The 19,508-nt window shown below is 42.1% G+C and overlaps 1 protein-coding gene across 7 annotated transcripts; it reads right to left on the reverse strand.

The window, feature by feature from the left end:
- Positions 1-444: 444 nt before the first annotated feature.
- On the reverse strand, positions 445-19,018 carry MDM2 (MDM2 proto-oncogene). 7 transcript variants are annotated; one of them, XR_008233060.1, is made up of 12 exons: positions 18,391-18,565; positions 18,172-18,244; positions 15,920-15,994; positions 15,415-15,548; positions 15,207-15,256; positions 13,873-13,940; positions 13,620-13,713; positions 11,087-11,247; positions 9,935-10,090; positions 8,202-8,279; positions 6,065-6,686; positions 445-1,000 (listed from the first exon to the last, which is right to left on the reverse strand). XR_008233060.1 is itself a non-coding variant. In XM_052774159.1 (12 exons), exons 2-12 carry the CDS (start codon positions 18,411-18,413, stop codon positions 6,117-6,119), a joined length of 1,482 nt encoding a protein of 493 aa, XP_052630119.1. In that variant the 5' UTR covers positions 18,414-18,477; positions 18,888-19,008; the 3' UTR covers positions 5,655-6,116. The 7 variants fall into 7 exon arrangements, 5 of the variants coding, with proteins under 5 accessions (XP_052630119.1, XP_052630121.1, XP_052630120.1 ...); XR_008233059.1 differs by lacking the exon at positions 445-1,000 and adding an exon at positions 2,352-4,732; XM_052774159.1 differs by lacking the exon at positions 445-1,000 and adding an exon at positions 18,888-19,008 and having other exon boundaries at positions 5,655-6,686; positions 18,391-18,477.
- Positions 19,019-19,508: the final 490 nt, after the last annotated feature.

A 19,508-nucleotide genomic window follows, 5' to 3' on the forward strand; every position in this document is an offset into this window, starting at 1 on the left:
CACGTTGAGAGGCAGGAAGATGGAAAAGATGTGTAAGCATGGGCTATGTGGCTGGAAGCTTGGTGATTATCTGTGCCATCAGGCAGAGTGAGTCGGGTCTCTGAAAACTGTAGTCCCCTAAGACAGAGCTGCTGAAAACAGTCATCGATAGCTTTAGACTGTTGCTGTTGTCCATGTTTTAGTGAATTTGGTACAGAACAGAACTGCATCCAGTTCAGTTTTTTTTTAAACTGAATAGTTTTAGCAGTGACTTTAGCATGTGCAAGTATGTTACACAGCCCTGCTACTAGACAGTTTGGACCGTGTCTAGCACACGTGCTGGAAGCCACAGTGAGGCACAGACCCGATCCCGGTACAGAGGCCGGCTTCAGTGACAGCTCAACTACCCCTGCAGAAAACCAAGTAGCAGAACTTCAGACAATCAAGTCATTGAGCACCAAGGAGTATATAAACAAATCTTTATTTAAAGCTTTTAAATGCAACATAGTATTTAGTTTCCTCAGAAAAGGAAAAACTGAAAACTGAAAGAAACACAATACACATGAAAATTCTTCTCAGAAATGGATCTATACTCTATGCAATTTAAGTGGAGGGCTGTAGTTGAATGGTTGCTGACTGTGGTAGTATGTGCTCTGGGTATTGGGAAGGGATGCACTGTGACACGTTCTTGAAAGTGTGTTCAGCTAGTAGTGGCAAGATTGCATAGTTATTTAAATTCACTATGATCTAGTCTGTTTAATGGTCAATCCAGCTACATGTAGTCAAACAACAATGTGAGACTCTGCTTTTGGAAAAGCTATTTGGTATTTTAGGTATTATGTAATCATCATGTTACGGCGATTAATTTAGCTCAAAACCAAGAACTGTCCTTTAAAATCAGGCTGTTGAGTTAAAGCAACGTCTACTCAAAAGGTGGAGTATCACCAACAAATTTTACACGTAGAATAGATATACACACACGATAGCAAGGCATTCACTTGAAGCTTTCAGTGCATCTGTGCTAAATTAAAAAAAAAAGCACACATTAGTTAAAAGCAACAATTTTTCACATTCACTAAGTGCAATCCATTGTTAAAAGATACCGTAAGCCCAGGTTTTGGGGGGGGGGGGTTTGTTTTGTTTTATATTACTTGCACAACCTTTAAACAACAACTAACTCAGGCTAAGACTGACTCAGGGACGGACGAGCTGGGGAAGTGCCCTTAGTAGGCAATGCCCCTGGAACAGACAGACACCTGCCCGCTGGGAGAGCCAAGCGCTGGACATACAATAATGCTGGGGCCGTGCATTAAGAGTACAAACGTGCTATGTAACGCGCTTTGTTAAGTACACAGGTGACCCTACAGACACTGAAAGCCTGCACCCACCTGCCGGCACTGCGAGTGACCAAGAGAGCTCAGAAGAGGTTACAAGCCCCTACGCCTGTGCACCTTCAACGCTCTTTCCCACAGCAAATGTCCCTTTTTAGGCTGAGTGTTGCACAACAAAATGTCCCATCTTCCTGGGAAAACTGCTGCCCCACAATACATGTGGCAAGTTAATGTGGAATAAATTAACTACTTCAAGGTGATAAACTCTACCTCTAGTTATGCCCTAACACAACAGCAGCTTTAGGTTAAGGTGGAGAAGAACAGTTCTTCAACCCTCTATTAGTCCTACATTACTCATTTATTCAGTTTCATTATGCTTCTAGTAATTTCCTCATCTCTGTTTTATAAGAACACAATTTTCTGAAACAATTATTCTTGTTGATGCTCTCTGTAAGAATGAGGAATTGTTTTTCCCTCATATTAGTCTTTAAGGGGAAAAATCTGCCTGAGTCTGGCACGTGGCTTCACACCCACACAGACAGACATTTCGGAGACAGTGACATTTAAACAAATTCACAGCAAACAGAACTCGGTGATAAAAAAATTGTACCACGCTGTTAGAATAAACGCAATGCTCTTCATCAATTAAAATTTTGTAGCACTTTTTTCCCTTTTCTAAATCAACCTGCCAACTGACATGGCAGCCACTGCCCCTGGCCCAGATTTCATCCCATGCGCTCGTTAAGAATGCAACACTAAAACAACATTCAAGGGGTGCTGCTCAAAAAAAGCATCATCTTTTGCAGCGTGAATGTTCAATATAATCAGCAACCCAGCTACGTCTGCTTCAGCTGTGCAAGTTTTTTAAAGGACAAAAGCAGCAGGCTTCATAACTAATAAATCTTAAGGGAAAACTCAGTACTTCTTAAAGGTTCTCAAGTACTTCAATATTTGACACTTCTAGCCTTTTTGAGAAATGTCAGACACTGAAACAAAGCAATTTTGCCTTAAGTAAGTACTTCACTTCCTTGGGCCAAGAGTTGTATTTAATCAAAAAGTGGCTTTACTGTACTTCAAAAAAGACTAAATGCAAGTTCTTGCAGCATTCATACGTAACTTGTCTACCTGAAGCGCATGAAGGAACAGACTTGGGCAGTTACTGAGAACTGTGTACTGTCGCGTTTTGGTCAGCATCTGGCCGTCCCTTCAACTTTCTTGGTCACACATTCAAAGGCAAAAGCAATTACAACCCGCTGCAAATTAACCTCGAAACCTCTGGTCACCTCACCGCATCTTCCAGAGCATCGCCTCCGATGTCACCAGCACAACAAAGCAGTCAGTCAGCTTCTTGGCTGCACTCAGAGAACAAAAAGCATTCCAAAGGCAAACAAACACCATCAAAACATTTTCACTCTGCTCAAGTTGCACCAGCCTCCATCTCTGTTTAATAAATGTTGTTCAGGTTCAACACAGAGGTTGTTTTAAGGGAAGGAAAAAAGAAAGCCATAAATCTTATGCTTCTCTTAATCTGTATATAATCTGAACGCTTCTCTTCATAATGCTACAATTTCTTAAATATTTTTCTTGTGACTGTGATTTACTAGGTATGCATGTTTACGTATCTACACACGTACCAACAGACTAATTCAATAAATTAAAGCTCAGAACACTAACCGTAAGCACAAGAATATTTACAAACTGCAATAAATTAAAGATTAAAATGTGTGCGATATTAAATAAGGATCTCAAAGACCTCGCCAAGTAAGAACAATTGTCAACTTCGGTACTAAAATTTTGCCAACTTTTGTGCCGCTACCCAAGGCCAGAAGGACAGGGCTGGCAGACGCCAGGCTGGCCACCGCTCGCCCACAAGTACCTGAGCGCAGGTTGGGGTGACGGCGCAGAGGCAGACCCCAAGGTTTCCTTCAGCCTTTCTGACTGAAGACCGGGCTGGGGCGTCACACAGAGCCCCCCCAAACCCCAGGCGCACACTTCCCCACCAGCGTCTCCTGTAGGAACTGGAACAGACACCAATCCTTGCCACTCCCTTATTTGGGAGGCATCCTTCGGGGTGGGAAAATAAAAAACCAAACAAACAAACCAAACAAACCAAACCTTAAAGTTTTACGAGAAGTTATGAGGAATAATACTAAGCCAGAAAATGTAATTCAAAACAAAGATTCACTCTGACAGTAGTTTGGCCATAGATGCAGAAATCAAAATTACCCATTTCCTCAGCACCATATGGAGCAGCGGGTATTTCCAGCGCTGTTCTCCACAACAGAGACATGCTAGGGAAGTAAGATTTTAGATCATAAAAGGGAAAATTCATTATGCAGTATGCTCTCGCTTTATCTTTTGCCAAAACAGAAAGTGTTACTGGGAGATGAAATTGTTTTTGAAGAAAAATCCCAAAGCTGAGTGAGTGTGAGCAGCACAGATCATCACTGTGACCATACATGTCTTTGCAAGAGCTGAAGTACTTTTTTTTAAACATGGAGATCGCCAAAGGGGATAGATTAGAGCGGAAGAGAATGCCACGAGTGGGACAGTATAATTTGTCCAACAGCTGCTCCCCCAGAACTGCTGACACACCCGTCACAGTGACTGTAGAGAAGGTATTGCACTGAAAAAGCGTAAGGCATCGGAGACGATGTCAGTGGACGAAGCTTTTTCAGTACAGTCCCCACGTTACCAACGCTTCTCCTGAATAAACACGTCTGCAATTCTCTCTCAGCTGCAGACTCCAGACCGTGATACGACCACTGTTTGGTTCTGACCTGCAGGTGCAATGGAAGAGCCTCCGCAAGCTTCACTGCAATTAGGTTTATCAAATAAAAAATTAAGAAAAATAGGAAAATGGCTATCAACCTCAATTCACACTGCTATTAGAAGCATCCTTACCTGAAATATTTAAATACCTGCCCAAAGGACTTCTCTATCTCCAGCTGAAGGGTTATCAAACCCCATGAAAGGTTTCTGCTGACCAAAGAACTTCAAGAACTTCCAGCTACCCCCTGTCACTTTACAAATTGCAAGGGGCAAGCAAGTGGCAAGTCAGAATTTGAAGAAACATATACAGCTGGGGTTTACGTTTGGTTTAGTTAAAATTAATTATGGTAAAACTTCAGAGATACTGCTATCTTTTAGTTGTATTTTTCAAAAATTAGCTCAAATGTACGAGCAAAACATGACCAATTCCGGTAGTTCAGTCTTTACCTATGAAGGTATTTCTTTGCAGGCAAGTAACAACCAAGGGCTTGCCGAGTCTCTTCCGTACAGCTTTATGTCCTTTTCCTACCTGTTGTCTGGGTGTTCACAGCCCCGGTTTACAGACACTTTATACTCTATGCGTCTTCATTCCTGGCACTCCCCTGACTACTTATCTGCCATTCGCTATTGGGCAGATGATCGGCAACTACCTGTAAAATTAAAAGGTGCTAAAAACATACAACTCTTGTAATCTAGTTTTCCAAAGGAATAAATACAATTCCCTGGTACAGAAACTCTCCATCTGGAAAACAGCTGAGTAATCCAACTACATCCTGAAGATACCTGAGCTTACAAAAAATATACTTATGCTACCTACTCTGAACGCAGCACAGAACCGCGTCAGTTCACAGACTCCTTAATAAAGGAACTGGCAAGTTTCACAAAGTTTTTGACAAAGTACAGTGAGGAGACGAGCTAAAAGCAGTAAAGGACAGGTCCGGCGAGACCCATTTTGAGTTGGCCAAACACCTTGCAACAGATTTTCAGAATTCTTGTGATACAGATAAAAATACAGTGCAAGTTGGAAAGACTACTGAATTTAAAGAATGTCTATGTGAACTAGAACTACACAGCCTTATTTGTTTCTGCAGGTGGACTTTTTCCCTTACTATTTTTATTCAAGCAAATGTAGTGATCAAGCTGCACGCTATACTGCTGAAGTCAAAAACAAGTGCAGAAAAAGAATACAGTTGTCCTCTAATATTGCCTGAGCTGACATTACATAGCATCTCCTTCATTTATCTTGCCTGTTAAGTCTCTTCTGGTGCTGCTAAAATAATAACCAGGATAGTACAGACCTCCAACCCCAAAAAGCATTTTAAAAGCCAGTTTCTCAGGGCTTTATAAGAGATAACTGTAAGACTAAACATGGATCAGTGACTTCTCAGGACACACACAGCCCCGAAGTTTACAATGCACACTACAAAAATAAAAAAAAACCACAATACCTTTTCTATTTCCAAAACCTTAAATGATTTTCTACCACATCTTTCCTCCCTTCCTGGTAAGATCTCCCCCGTAATTTGGTTACTTGGAGGAATTTAAGTTTTGGGAACAAGGGAGACAAGATTCTATTTATTTGACTTATTCAGAGGGTTCTGACTGAGCCTGGTGTCTTCACGCAGCAACAGATATTGGAGTCTGGAGAATGTTCTATCTTCTTATGAGGAGGAACTCACATAAGAAAACTCCTCAACATGTTCCTCCTCTCATAATCATTGAATTTGGGCTTTTAATGTCTATTTAATCCAGTAACACAAACGCCGCTAACTTGTATGGAACATAAAACACTTGGGGAAGCAGGTAGTTTACAGGAATTGGTTACTTCTGTTGAGAGGGATTTAAAATCTTCAAGTTGACTTACGAATATTAGGCTAACCTCTTAACAACTCCAGTGCACTTATTTCAGCAATTACTTTTAATACCAGTAAAGAGACCAAAATATTAATTTTCCCATAAGCATACAAAAATAAGTTTCTTACTCTCTTAACCAGTTTATGAAGTTCCTTTTGCTGCTTTCCAGTCAACATCCGTCTAACTAAAATAAGTTAGTACGATCATTTGTATGGGCTGCCTGCACACTGGACAGGGTTTGTTCCTCTTCTTAAGTTTTCTTGCACACGTAAAACATGACATGAGGTGTCCCGTTTTGCCATGTACTATGCAGCCATTTTTAGGTCTGCTCTGACATATGACACAGGGCTCTATGCTGTTAACGGGCAGGCTGGATTCTGTGCTTTCCACTTTGTCTTGCACTTCTCTCTTCTCAGGTTCCTTGTAGTCCTCCTGACTGCTACAGAACATGCTGCTTGATGTTGATGGCTGGGAATAATCTTCACTTTCCTGGGACTCGGAAATTTGTACTGCTTTATCCTCACTCTCCTCCACAGCTGGTTCTTTATCTTCAGTCATTTTCACTTTCTTGCAGTCAGGAACATCAAAACCTTCTTCAGACTCTAGAGGGAAGGAACTTTCTAATTTGCTCTTTTCCAATTTCTCACTCTTTTCATCTGGAAGCCAGTCCTCACGAAGGGCCCAGCATCTGTGGCAATGTCGTGGAAGTGGAGGATTCATTTCGCTACATTCGGGACACTTCCAATAATCCTTTAGTGAATTAAAGGTTGGAACAGCTTAAGCTACTTGGAATGCTTACAACTGAAGTATTCAGAGATTATAAGCAACTTATTACTGCCAAAATAATAGTTATCTTGAGCTATCAACTTGGTTATAATTTAAATGTTCCATTCAGTGTTTGGCCCCACTTTACGGTTCTAGATTAAAATAGTCTTGATTTTAAAAGGACTCTCTGATTTTCTTTCTTTTTTGCAGTAGATTTGTGAAATAAAAATAGAGGTGGAACAATAACAATTTATTGTTTCTTATGCTAAACTGAAGAAACCAGACCACAAAAGTCTTCAGAGAACCTCATGAAAAACTTCTTTCTGATAAAACGGTCACCATTCCCATTACTTTGTACAATAGAGTTCTGAAGTGGAAGCTACTCAAGACTGAAGGGACATTTAACCACCTGTGGGATGCTAAGCTGTTGGTGTGCAGAACGGCCGGGTGAGGGCACTCTGACACAGCAGTGTTGGAGAACAGAAAACATCGGCCATTAAAAAAAAAAAAAAAAAAAAGGAACGGCTGCATCATAGGCTAAGCTGAAAATAAGCCGTTATCTCATTAAAAATACACTTCATTTTTATACGGGGAATAAAAATAAAAAAAAAAACAAACCCAAAACTTATTTAGAGGATTCAAAGCACTTTTTCTTTGAGTCCTGAATAACATCAGTGACATCAAAAGCTTAAAAGACCAATTTTAATTCCTAAAAACAACATACAGACATATTTTTCCCTACATAAGTAGTGCTGTGTTTTTAGGTGGTGGCTAGCCCTGTGTTTTACACACATAGTAAAGTCCCTCAGTCCTACAGACCATCAAGGGACTGGAACACTTCAGACAGTTTTGGACAACAGCTTTACTCAAGCTTCAACTCTGAAAAGCAAACGCAAATAAAAAGATATGCTGCATTTTAATTCTAGCGTGTGCTTTTTTCACGTATGCCTACATACTTTGCCTCAAACCCCTGAATTTCTTCCCACACTTCAAGAATGGTCTCACAGAATTTAGAAAAAGCCTCAGAATCTTTTAATTTTACAGTACTGTTCTGAAAACAGGTTTGCCTTCACATTTTTATGGTACAGATTCCTTCACTCAGATTGGACAATAAAACTAAATCCTATGATTTATAGGAAGAGTTTTCTAAATATCCATGACTTTAAGATTACTTTTTTTTTCCTTTTTGTGCAAAAAGTCAGATTCAGGCTCCAAAAAACATCCTTCCCTTAAGTCAGTAAAACCGTAAGTTAGTGTGGGGTTTTTTTTTTAACGGATTAGGAAGCTTACTAATTTAAAAGAAATAATTAAAAAATCAAGGTTCCTTAATAATCACATGTCCAATAATTAAAAATATTGTCTTGGAATCTTCAAGCATACAAGAAAGAGTCATTTAATTCTTAAGAGATTACTGGTAGCAACCGAATTCATCTATACTCAATGATCTACTCTCTCAGTTCACCCAACTTAAGATGCTTTGCCAGTCAAGTTTTTACTCACAGCTAGAGAAATCTCTGGATCTTCATCAAATGAATCAGCATCACTATCTTCATCCTGGTAAATAGTCAGCTGATATACCTATAAAAATAAAGTATTGATGTAACTGGTTTTTGGCAATCAAAAAATCTATCAGATTTTTTAATCTGACAGATTTTCTGATACACTTTTAATCAAATGTGGTAAGTAGTGCATACATGTTAATTCACATTAGCAAGTAACTCCAAAAATCTGATGGCTGGTTCGGGGGGCGGAAAAATGCTGTTCATGCTTTTAACACAGAGTTTGAAGAAAAGCGTAGACTAGACAGATAGAAGGTACCACCTTCTAGAACAGAGGTGATCCCTTCCCCTCTGCTCAGCACTGGTGAGGCCACACCTGGAGCACAGTGTCCAGCTCTGGGCTCCCCAGTACGTGAGAGATATGGAGCTACTGGAGAGAGTCCAGCGAAGGGCCACCGAGATCACTACGAGATCAGAGGAGCTCTCACAGGAGGAAAGGCTGAGAGAGCTGGGACCCTTCAGCCTGGAGAAGAAGAGAAGGCTTGGGGGGCAGAGGCGGGTCTTACCAACGTGTATAAAAACGTGAAAGGAGGGTGTAAAGCAGATGGAGCCAAGCTCCTTTCAGTGGTGTTCAGCAACAGGGCAAGAAGCAACTGGCACAAATTAAAACGCAGGAGATTCTGTCTGAATGTCAGGAGACACTTTCTCACTGTGAGGGTGACCGAGCACTGGCACGGTTGGCCCTGAGCAGCTGCGGAGCCTCCACCCTTGGAGATATTCAAGTCATTTGGACATGGCCCTGGGCAATCAGCTCTGCTTGAGCCGGGGCCTGGGGATGGATAAGATGACCTCCAGAGGCCCCTTCCAACCTCAACCATTCTGCAATTCTTGACACTGTTGCTGGGAGCAGGGGCACACCTCAATCCTTTCTTCCTCTAAATCACCGCCTTACCTGAGGGTGCAGCTCCACAGCACTATAACCCAGTGCACATCAGTACAGTCAATCCCATTCAGCCTCCGAAATATCACAATCATGTATGTCCCTGACGAATTCTGCCTCTGGTACTTACCCAATCTTGCCACGAGCTGATGCACCTCTTTAAAGTAACAGAAAACTAACCCAGAAAAAAAAATTTTCCCACTTCATTCCTGACATTCCAGATATCTAGATCTCTTGAAAATTATAGTAATGACAATTTTACTGTCTTCTTGCCGCCTAATGAAAATTTCTAAAATTGTGGTTCAGCATCTCTATGAAACATTTATATTCACGGAGGCGAACGATTCAGAAATATCCCTTTGCAAACAGTTACTAGGAAAGTTTTCATTCAGTTATCAGAAGTGTTGTCAAAGCTCAACACATACTTCTATAGTTAAAAATGTAGAGACAGACTCAAGTACACACACTGCCACCGACTCCAACAGCTAGTGAGTGAAGTTAAACAGACAGACTTCTCCAGACTGTCAAGAGTCTGTTTCAGAGCCTGCAGAAAGCCTTAGCACTGTTCCAGTTACTGCCTGGTGGGTGTATAATGGTGACCCAACTGCACAGGCATGTAATTTGATTTAATAAACAACTGGGTGCAGTTTGTGACATAGCACATGCAGTCCTGCAATAAACCTGAAGAGTTACTACTTCTTGTTGGAATCTCAACATGAAGTATTCCTGCAAGTTTCCTTCCCCCTCTCACCACCTCCCCAGGCAAAAAAAACCCGAACAAACCAAATATGTACCTCATCATCTTCATCTGTGAGCTCCTGTCCTTCTTCATTATGGCTATAATCTTCTGAATAAATAGACTCAACTTCAAACTCTACACTGAACTGGTCTGAAACAGAACTGTGGTCAAACCAATCAGAATTTTCGCTTAATGAACTGGCATCAAGATCCTGAAAAAAAAAGAAAGTACACATTCAACCTCACCAGTCCATATCCATGACCATTACTGTTAAAGATAGCTCATGAGATAAAACCACTCAGTTTAATTAGCTATGGAAGAAATGAGACCAGCTGCTGTTAGATAGAACGTCTTTTATGAGACAGACAAACCATAGGTAGGTAAAAATAAAGCGAGACCTGAAAACCTTTTGTCAGCTCTGTAATAAGAGGCTGCAGTCAACCTACAGCCAGCTTGAAGACTGCAGCTACTGTTTCACAAAGGCTCTCCTAAAAAGTGAAAGAACAGATGCCAGAAGATGCTGTCTTTTGGCTGCATGTCACTAAATTCTCTATTCTCATCAACTCCGTTAACCTTAATTTGAGACAGTGGCTAAACAATTACAGAATAGCAAGAGTGAAGATATAGTATTAGTTCTGTCAGTTCAGAATACAGTATATGACTAGGAGTGCTGTTAGTTTAGCTCTTCATGACTTAACCTAACCACAGGTAATTTGCCTCAGTGTTTGCTGAAAACAATAAAAAACAGTAAAGGCTTAGAAAATGAACACAGCATATCATCAGGGCACTACTATGTACAGTTACCAAAGCTGTACTGGAACTACCAACTATTCTGAATTATGGAACGTCTGTGACTGCTTTTCTTATCTTAGCATTTTAAGGAATACTTATTTTAAAACACAAAATGTATCTGGCATTTTTTCAATTCTGTGCCAAGCAGTAAGAATCTGTTTTTGAAAGAATATTCAAAGTTAATATTTAACAAAATTTCACTTCAGCTTTGTCAGCAGATCTTTGAAAGACTCCATTCCACCCACCAACTCCAACCCCACCACCCACACCAACTTTTCTTTCAGCCTCTTTTCCTTCCTCAGACACCACTGAAGGCACTGCTGCTTTTAATTAAGAACATGATGTTTTAAGATGCATATTTGCACTTGTGGTATCTGCAAAATTTGTACCACAAAAAAAAAATATTTTGACTTACAGGAATGGAAAGAGAATCTGTTGAATCACTGCTATTGCTTCTTTCATGGCACAGACCACTGACTACACACCATGAGAGACTTTCATCAAACGTCAACGAAATGCTGTCTGACTTGTGTCGTTTTCTTCTGTCACTACGCAGGTCATCTGAAGAATTTTCTTCTGGGCACATTCAAGAATTTTTATTACTCCAAAACTATCTATGCAATATGCAGTTTTGAATATTCTTAACAGAAGCTTGAAATATAATTTATGTATATAGGAATTTAGGATAAATAAAGTCATTCAGCATTATTTTATGGGGAAAAAAGTAAACGCACCAAAAACTTTTTTAAGAAAGACACAGTAACACCAAGAAACATGAGAAGTGTGAAACGTTCCTGAAGTCAGTATTTCAGGGGCTGGCTTTCCCCACTTGTCCCATCGGTACAGCTTGTAAATGGCAGTCTCCACATGCAGGAAATAAAATAACTGCAAATTTGGAAGCATTTTTACTCCCACTTCACACATGACACGTTAAAACCCCTCCTAATTTGAAGAAATACAGTTAGGATCTTGATTGTCCTAGCTCCCTCTATAGTCAGTAGACAGAAAGGCACTTTCAGAGGGCGGCTAAGTCCAACCCAGAATCTACAGGGAGACAGGGCAACTAGCTCCCCAGGTCACATGCATATGAAGGACCTCATGCTAAGCAAGCTAAGTTCAAGTTTCAGACACCTCAACAAATTTATCAGTTAATAGTTGCACTACACGTAATTGTATTTACTCAACAGGATTTTTGTAACAAACCTTTATGACTTTCACCACGCACTATAGCAAGAAAACCTTCAAGGCATACTATGTAAAAATTGAACTCTGAAAGCATTGCTTTTAGCTGTGCTTATTAAATATGCTTGGTTTGGAGGCAAAAAGACAATGCTTTTTAAATACATCACGTTTTGAAACAACCACCTACAGCAGCATAAGGAGTAGGGGGACAGCATTTTAGGGGTAGGCAAGTCAAAATTCAGCTCCACTGACTTTCAGAGTGTTCGGTAAGAAACTATTTTATAAAAAAAGGTGTTGCAAAGTCAGTATAGAAGTGCAGCGGAGTGAAAACTCCCCAAGAGGCCTCACAACTTTGTTCAACAGACCTGGGTAAGAGCCTGCTGCCCCGCTACAGGTGCCTTTTGCACCCACCCTCTATTGCCCAGCTTCTCCCTTGCCTTGCAAAACACACCCTGACAATCCACGAGTCTTCAAGTCTTGAATCTTTCATTGTAAAAGAAAAGAGAACAAAACACTTGTACATACTTTGAGACTTCTCTTACTTTCCCTTGGTGCTTCTTGGCTCAGCCCCTCTCATTTCTTTTTCCGCCCTGAGAGCCCCACCAAATTTGGTGCCCCCAGGCCCAAGGGTTGCTCCTGTCCATCGTTGTCCTCATTTAGTTGTCATGGCTCCATGCTGTACTGATACTGTATCACCACAACGTTTCTATACACTATATAAGCGGCTCCAAAGGAGCCGCTACCATCCCAATTTAACAAGAATAGTGGTTTAAAAGGAAGATTTCCTATAAATTAGAAAAAAAGTGTACATAAAAACACTATATTAAAAGAACTTTTAAGGTTGTAACAAACTAATAAACGGATGCAAAGACAAGAGTTAATAATCAAACCTACAATAAGTAAGCACAACACAGGACCTTATGTGCTCTGGGTCATGCCTAAATATTACAGGTTATGAAGTTTAACCGAGACTTTCCATCCTTTCACCAGTTTTTGTTACAACATTAAAATGTTCTTTTAATTTAGTGCAAACCGCTCAGCAACGCAGCACAGTTTTTGGACTGACTAACATAACAGTGGCCTACGATGAACACAAAAAAAATACTACACAAAAGCTGAGGAACTGAAAAATGCTACCGACCAACTGAAGAAAAGAAAGTTCTATGCAGCGACAGGTTATCACTGCCCAGGTAATTACAGCCACCAAGTCATGAGGTAACAGAAGTAACTGATGGAACAAACTAATCTATGAAATTCCACAGAATATTATTTAAGTAGAACTGTAGAGAACACTTCCAACATATCCCAAATCATCCCATGTTACTACCAGACCTTTGATGTCTGCCACCAATTGAAATCCAATGAAAACTGGTTTTAGAAAGCAAGCAAAAATGTAAAATTTTGTGGCTGTCTACAGAGGGAACTGAAATTAATTTGACTACATCAGTCTATTACAAACAAAAGTGTTCTCCTCACGAAGATAACACAGCTGATTAAGTCCTGCTGATGTGAACAAGTTTAAGAGATCTGTGGAACAAGTTATTCCATCACCTTACTAACAGTTCTAAAGGTCCAAACTGTAACATGATACTGGAGCAATGCAAGGAATTGCGTATTTCTTCCAGACTGAACATTTTGTTTTAGATAAGCAGAGAAACATGAATAGTATTTGTCAGCATCTTTCAAAGTCAGTAAGGCAACAGAATGTACTTCTTTCCCTAAGTGGCCATGCTACTGGAAGCTCTGCATCATAAATCTGCACATACCAGATTCACTGTGTGTTCTCCTCCTAGAAGACGTAGTTGGTCGGGAAGTCACGTTTGATGAAGTCTGCTTCTCATCTAACTCTTGCATAGTTTCCTGGTTAACAGAAACACTGAGTAAGCCTGAGCACAAATATGAAGTAAAAGGCTAGAATCAACTAGTTGTATCTAAACCATTGACACTATCATACAAAACTAAACGGAATTTACATCTCGGAACATTTATTTGGAGGAAAAAAGAAAAAAAAAAAATCACCGTAAGAACATTTTCTTCTTCAAGCTGAAATCTGGCATCATCCTCAGGTGTGTCAGCAAGCGTAGACTCTGAAACCAAACCAAACACCGTAATACAGCACAGCAGAAAGTCAATTTCAGGCTCAAAAACATTAGAATAAAAGCAAGGGAGAGAAGTTAACTGCGTGCACAGCATTTACAAAGTAAATTCTAAACTTAAAATCCAGACATTTTGCAACAATGGAAAAAACAACCCTGCCCCTTTGCTTTTCAGGTGTGTGCAGCACTTCCCCTGTAGCTTACTTGAAGCGGTAAAGTTGGGAGGAAGAAGATATCTGAACCACAGAATAGCTCAGAATTTTATTACAAATGCCTTCAAATGAAGGCTGTGCATTAGCTGGGATTCTGCAGGTATGAAAGAATATAGGCAGGAAATATTTTACACTTCTTCCTCTCCAAAGCTTATTTTACTAGCTATCATCTTATGGGAACACTGAATTAAAAAGACATTAACTGGAAGAAAAATTAACTGTGGTTAATTACATATGCTTACTATCAGACAGACACTGAATTAATAAATTATCTTTCAAGAATTTGAGAGGTAATTTAAGTTTGCAAACATAAAAATAAGGGATAATAAAGAGAGCATGTTTTGCATCTTCAGCAGCTGAACACTTGCTTTTAGGAAGAATCAGAAACAAAGGGTGTCTTAATATGGATTTAGAAGCCAATTTACAAAATGGCTTCCACTGTTTAACTTCTGGTTCACTCCTTGTATTACTCAGAAATTACAGCTATATTGAGTAACAGCACTCCATTTATGGAGCAGCTACCCACAAAGTTACTGCAAAGCTACATTTAAGTATAGAGATCTTTTATAACAGGACTCAAGTGTAGCTGAGTGAACAGTTCTAAATGTACTCCACATTCAGTTTTGAAAACTAAAACAGAACACTAACAGAAAGAATGAAAAACATTTGCCCTCACTTCAAGTTCAAGAAGCTAGTTTTTCATATTAAAACTTTTTATGTTGTTGAGGGCTTTATCTGTAAGACATACAAGCAAACAACTAATTTTTCAATTTAGTCCTCTTTGTGTTCAGCTCTGATTGTGCTTATTCTGGTTCTAGTCTGACAAAAATTACCCAAATGCTGTTCAGAATTTTTTTCTTCTCCCCCAGAAGAAACAGTGTTTGCTTTGATTCACTATTTGTGATCACTCTGGACAGTAGTGTGTAAAAGCAAGTAGCTAATTATGGAGAGATCAATGTTATCTGATCACTACATGCAGGTACGTAAGTTGTATTTTCCCCTACTGCCATTTCCCAAAACAAAAGGTCCTCCCAAACTAGCTTACCTTGTTGATTGATTGCTATCAGATTTCTGGAAATCATTGAATATAGTCTCCTTAGATGGGGATAAAGAGAGAGATGTTGCAAGTTAGCTACATGTAATTATAAAAGAGAGCTTACCATCTTTGAAGATACAAAGAGTTAAAAAAGGCCATACGCATTATGTTCTCCATCATTTCACAACCAGACTCTCAGAAAAGAATCCCATTTTACCTGTGTTCTTTTACTGAAAAGCTTGTTACTCCAAATAAATCCCCCAGGAGATCATTTGCACAGTGTACAATATGTTGCTGTTTTTCATCATATAATTGTTTAGACATAATATATTGTCCAAGATAGAATATTACCTGTAAAACAAATGACATACAGACATTAAATGCCCAGGTTCTGTTGTTTCAAGTTTAAGTGCAAGAGAAAACACATTAAATTCATTGAGATTTGCTCTTCTCACTTTGCCTAAACTCCCCTTGAGCTGCAACTTTCATCTATCATTCCCCAAGTACTCTGCTGCTATTCTACGGACCACCAGATACTTTTGTTCAGATTTTGAGAAACTTGCTAAACACCAGCTAACAAGTCAGCAGGACAATAAGAGTAATACCTTGTCTCAATATCTTCTAGATAAGCTGTGAACTACATTGCCCCCCATTCACCCAAGACAAAAGAACGATCTGTCTGTACTCACTGTAATCTACCTTTAGAGATTAAAAGTTCTCACCTCCTTCATAGTAAAAGTGTCCTTTTCTGCACCAGCTAACTTTAACAACTTCAACAATAGCGGCTTTGGTTTAACCTGTGTGGGGAAGAAGAAAAACAGTATGCACCAGTTGTTCACCAAACAAAACACTATACAGGTTGGCTTCCTCCTCCTGTATTAATCTGATACACAAACACACAACTACATTAAAACCTAACTGCATCCAAGTTTTTTACTTTGCAAATTTAAACTTAAAAGCAAATAACACAAACCCAATCATACTAAACTTCTCAAACACTGTACATCTTAGCTCAAACCCTCATCTTCCACTGGTACATACAGATTCCTCGATTCGAGCTACAGGACTCATCTGGTAGTTCCAAGGACAAGGCTGGGTCCTGGAGAATTCAGCTTCACTCCTTTGCTCCTTTACAGCAACTCCCAAGGAGAAGGGAGGAAGGCAAACGGACCTTTGTGACTGTCTGTCAGGTCCACAGCACAAGTCACAAACCAAAACACCGGTCCACCTCTTTGCTAGTCTCTTCCTGTGACAGTTTCTGGGACTGCGGTTTTGTATTTACCAGCTGGGCTGCGTTACCTCTGAAGACTTTTTTTAGCTAGGATAAGCACACTCTGTCCTTTCCACTGTATTTCCACCACTGCCACCTCTGCAATGGCCTCCCACCCACCCACTGTGCCAGCAGAGTTATATCTGCTGTCAGTCAATGACAATTTCTGAGGTAGGGGGAAAAGTTTAAAAAAAAAAAAAAATCACTTTCCCCCCACCCCCTTTTTTTTAATTCTTCTTGCCAGAGCAATGTCCTGATCCCATCCACTGCACTGTTCTACAAACAGCTGTGCCAGTACCAGTGCAGGAGATGAGAACAAGCTGCAGGGGCTGCCACAGCTGCAAAGAAAATGCCTGTGGAGCCACTGACAGTTCCCAGTGCAGTATATTCTAGCACTGACACTTCAACAATAGCATAACCATTCTAAGAACAGGCTAATATTTAGCTATCCTAATATATTCCCTAAAATAAGAAAGAAATATTCTAGAAAAGAAACATTTTATAGGAAAGCGTGAATAACATATCACAAGACAAGGAATAAATGCTTAAGGGAAGGGGGACGGGGCGGGACGGGACTTCCCTACATTCCATTTCAAGTATCTGTTAAAACCAACGTTAAGTTTTAATGCATTAACAAGAGATTAGTTGCAAGAATTGCACATAATGAAAACAATAAACAAGCTTGTGGACACCGTTAGATGTCTATTCACCCCTTCCTAAGTGCTGAATTATTTAGAGCATGCGGCATATATTACACTTTCAAAAAGGAAGCAAACAGTAACTTATTCAACTACTAACGACAGCTGAGCATAGGAAGGCAAAGCACAGTTTCAGATCTCTGAATCCACAAGTAGACTCGTGGGTTCAGATCCTTTTACTCCCCAGCCCTCTCTCCCCGACTCCTGCAAGTATCAAGTTCTTCTGCCCGGTAGCATCACATTATGACGACTTAAAAAAAGAATAAACAAATGGAAAAAAACACCAACTTTGACCAGTCTGCTGTTCCGTTACTTTGCTTTTCTGAAGTTCTGCTATCAGTCTACAATTTTAAGCTTTACCCTTCTACAAAAAGTAATCCAGTTCAACGGCCATTGTACACACGCCGTTTTTAACTCATATCTCAGATATAACATACAGGCTTCCATCCTCAGCAAAACTTGCCTAGAAAGCCAGGACAGCAGAACTGTCACTGTATGATGGAAAGCCTGGATATACAAAGCTATAAACACAAACGAAGACTCTTATTACAACTTGCTTATGAGTTCCAAGAGGAGGAAGTGAAAATGCCAAATTTGAAACCCTTCAGTTGTAATGACAAGACTGTTTCACAGGCAGTGTACGTTTAGCACAAGAGAGGTCTTCCACAACTCTTCAGTTATGAACCGTTAAAAATTTCCACCACAAAATACTTACTATGATTTAATCAGACCATAAGATCCTTTTTTTTTTTTTTTTTGAAAGAAAGCAACCTGACCATCAGAGGTCTCCAGGAAACAGAGTCTAGACCTAAACCATCAGCCTCAACTCTCAACCACGAATGAGAAAGATTTCCTTCAGAATTACAGAATCAGAGAGACCATCTTCACCGGATTTCCTGGCTTCTCTCTAACCATCGCTCGCTGAGCAAAGCTGCCCTTCTGAATTAGCAGATAAAAAACTCTGCAAAAAGCATGAAAAACTGGCGCGTCCAACGGAGCTACTGACCAGCGCCTCTTGCTCCGAAGCGGTGACAGAAGAGGCATCCGTAAGGGAGGACATCTTGGTATTGCACATTTGCCTGCAATTAAGGAGAGAACAACCTCAAAACGTGGAACGCAGCTACACAACCTGGGTTTCCCCCTCCCCCGCACAGAGACACCCCGGGGGGGGGGGGGGGAAGCAGCGCGGTGTCCGCAGCCACCCCCCCCGGCGGTGCCCACTCACCTCGGTGCCCTCGTCCAACCCATACGCCGGGCTCCGGCTGCGGGTTTATCCGGGCCGAGTCGGGCCGGGCTGGGCCCTTATATAGCGCTGCCAAGAGGAGGCAAGTCGGGGCTTAGCTCCTCCGCCGGCCGCGGCCCGACATGCCTGAGCATGACCGGCGGCGCTGCCGAGTCACGGCGGCGGCGGGGGGGGGAGGAGGAGAAGGGGCGGGCGGGGGGGGGGGGGGGGGCGACGCTGACTCACCGCGCCCGTCAGAAGCGGCGGCGGGGGGGGGGGAACACGACGGCGTCGTCGTGGAGAAACAGCCCCGTCTCCGCGCCCCTTGTCCCCGTCCCCGGCCTGGCTCGCCTCAGCGCCGCGCCCCGAGCGAACGCCCCGCCGTGCTGCAGCCGCCCCTCCCCCAGCACCCGGGCCGCTGCGCGCCAAAAGCGAGCTGCCAGCGACCCCCCACCCGCCCCCCCACTCCGCCCGCCCGGCGAACCGGGATCCCCACGCACCACCAGCCGCTCCCGCTCCGCTGCCCGGCGGGCGGAGGAACCGGGGAGGGCCCCTAACACGCCGCAGCGCCGTCCGCGCCCAACGCCGCCATTTTGAGCGGCGCGGCTCAGCGGGTTTCCCCTAAGCGCCCCCTAACGGGCTCGGGGCAGCGGCCTGCGCCGCGCTGCGCGGCCCCTGAGGCGGCTCCTCTCACGCAAGGCGGCTGCCGGCCGGCAGACCGACCGACCGACCGACCCACCCCGGGGCTTTAGGGGATGGAGAGGCAGAGCCCGGGCCCGCGGCGTCGGGCGGAACAGAAAAGCCGGTGCCCGGGCTGAGGGGGGAAGGCCTGGCAGCAGCAAGAGGGGCTGGTCAGACCCGCGGCGGGGGGGGGGGGGGGCTGGAGGGGAGCGGGACGCCCGGGCTGCGGTTTGCCGGCGGCTTTTTCTTGTCTGCGTCGCTCCTGTTCTTGTCCGTCGTCCCTTTTACCCCCTCCCGACCGTGTTTACAGCCGCTCCACAAAAACCGTCGGGTTGTGGCAAACAAAACATGTTGTGGCTTGTGGATGTGAAGCATTGAGGAGACGGAACTGGAAGAACAGGGCTTGTTGCTAACAGCGAGCCCAAAAGAGTATGAATGCT

The sequence above is a fragment of the Harpia harpyja genome, chromosome 23 (genome assembly GCF_026419915.1).
Source record: "Harpia harpyja isolate bHarHar1 chromosome 23, bHarHar1 primary haplotype, whole genome shotgun sequence".
NCBI lineage: Eukaryota > Metazoa > Chordata > Aves > Accipitriformes > Accipitridae > Harpia > Harpia harpyja.